At 70.3% G+C, this 945-nt stretch overlaps 1 protein-coding gene across 1 annotated transcript in view; it reads left to right on the forward strand.

Annotated features, from left to right (window-relative positions):
* The first annotated feature begins 731 nt into the window (after positions 1-731).
* Glp1r (glucagon like peptide 1 receptor) overlaps positions 732-945 on the forward strand; it is a 32,460-nt gene continuing 32,246 nt past the window's right edge. Inside the window, 2 exon segments of the mRNA XM_048805238.1 lie at positions 732-779; positions 782-822. Coding sequence (XP_048661195.1) covers positions 747-779; positions 782-822 — 74 coding nt within the window. The 5' untranslated portion in view covers positions 732-746.

Raw genomic sequence — 945 nt, forward strand, 5'->3', positions numbered from 1 at the left:
AAACAAATGCAGGTGAAATGCAGAGTCCCCACAAAACAGGGAGACAGGGAAGAGTCACGATCCCACATTACCACACCTACACCGGGGTTATAAGGGCAGGCACTGGGGCTGCAGGGAAAAGTGGCGAAGCTTCGGGGCTCAAGTGAATCCGCACCCCAGCTCCCCAACCTTGGCTGTCCTGGGCCTGCCTGGAAAACAGAGCCGGGAATGAGGGGAGAACTTGGGGAAGAGATGGTCGCTCCGCACCGATCTTTCTTCCTAGGCACCGCCGCACTGGGGATATACTTTCTAGAAGAAATTTGCCAGGCGGTGTGACCTTGGACTAGTCCCATCCGCTTCCCGACCCTGCTTTCCTTCGGGTCCCCTCAATACGTTGTGGCAGGCGGTGGCTCTCCTTAGCCGGGGAGCCTGGGGGTGCTGGGGTGCCAGGGTGGGGGGCGGGCCGCTCTTGTCGCTGAAAGCCGGCCAAGCGCACCGCGGGCGCTCAGAGCTGGCGGCCGGGCTCCTGCGCTGCCTAAACCCGAGGGCGCTCTCCGGGAGCGCAGCGCCGGGGACTTGCGGACCGGGCCGCGGGCCGCCGGGCGACCAGGGCCTGGGCAGCGCGGACCGAAGCCCGCGGACCCCGCCCGACCCCTCCCGCGGGTGGGGCGGCCCCGCGCCGGCTCCTCCCCCGGCGCCGCCCGGCCGCTCAGTCGCGGCGCGCGGTTCCGCAGGTGGCAGCGATGGCCCAGTCCTGAGCGCCCGCCATGGCCGGCGCCCCACGCCGCCTGCGCCTGGCCGGCTCCTGCTGCTCGGGGCGGTGGGCAGGGCTGGCCCCCGCCCCAGGTGAGCCCCGGGGACCCCGGGGGGAGGGGGAAGGGCCGTGAGGACGCGGGGACCCCGCAGGAGCCCCCGGACTTGAGCGAAACTCCCTCATTGCAGACGGGGACCCGAAAAGGCTCCCGG

This window comes from Marmota marmota, unplaced genomic scaffold (assembly GCF_001458135.2).
Source record: "Marmota marmota marmota unplaced genomic scaffold, marMar, whole genome shotgun sequence".
NCBI lineage: Eukaryota > Metazoa > Chordata > Mammalia > Rodentia > Sciuridae > Marmota > Marmota marmota.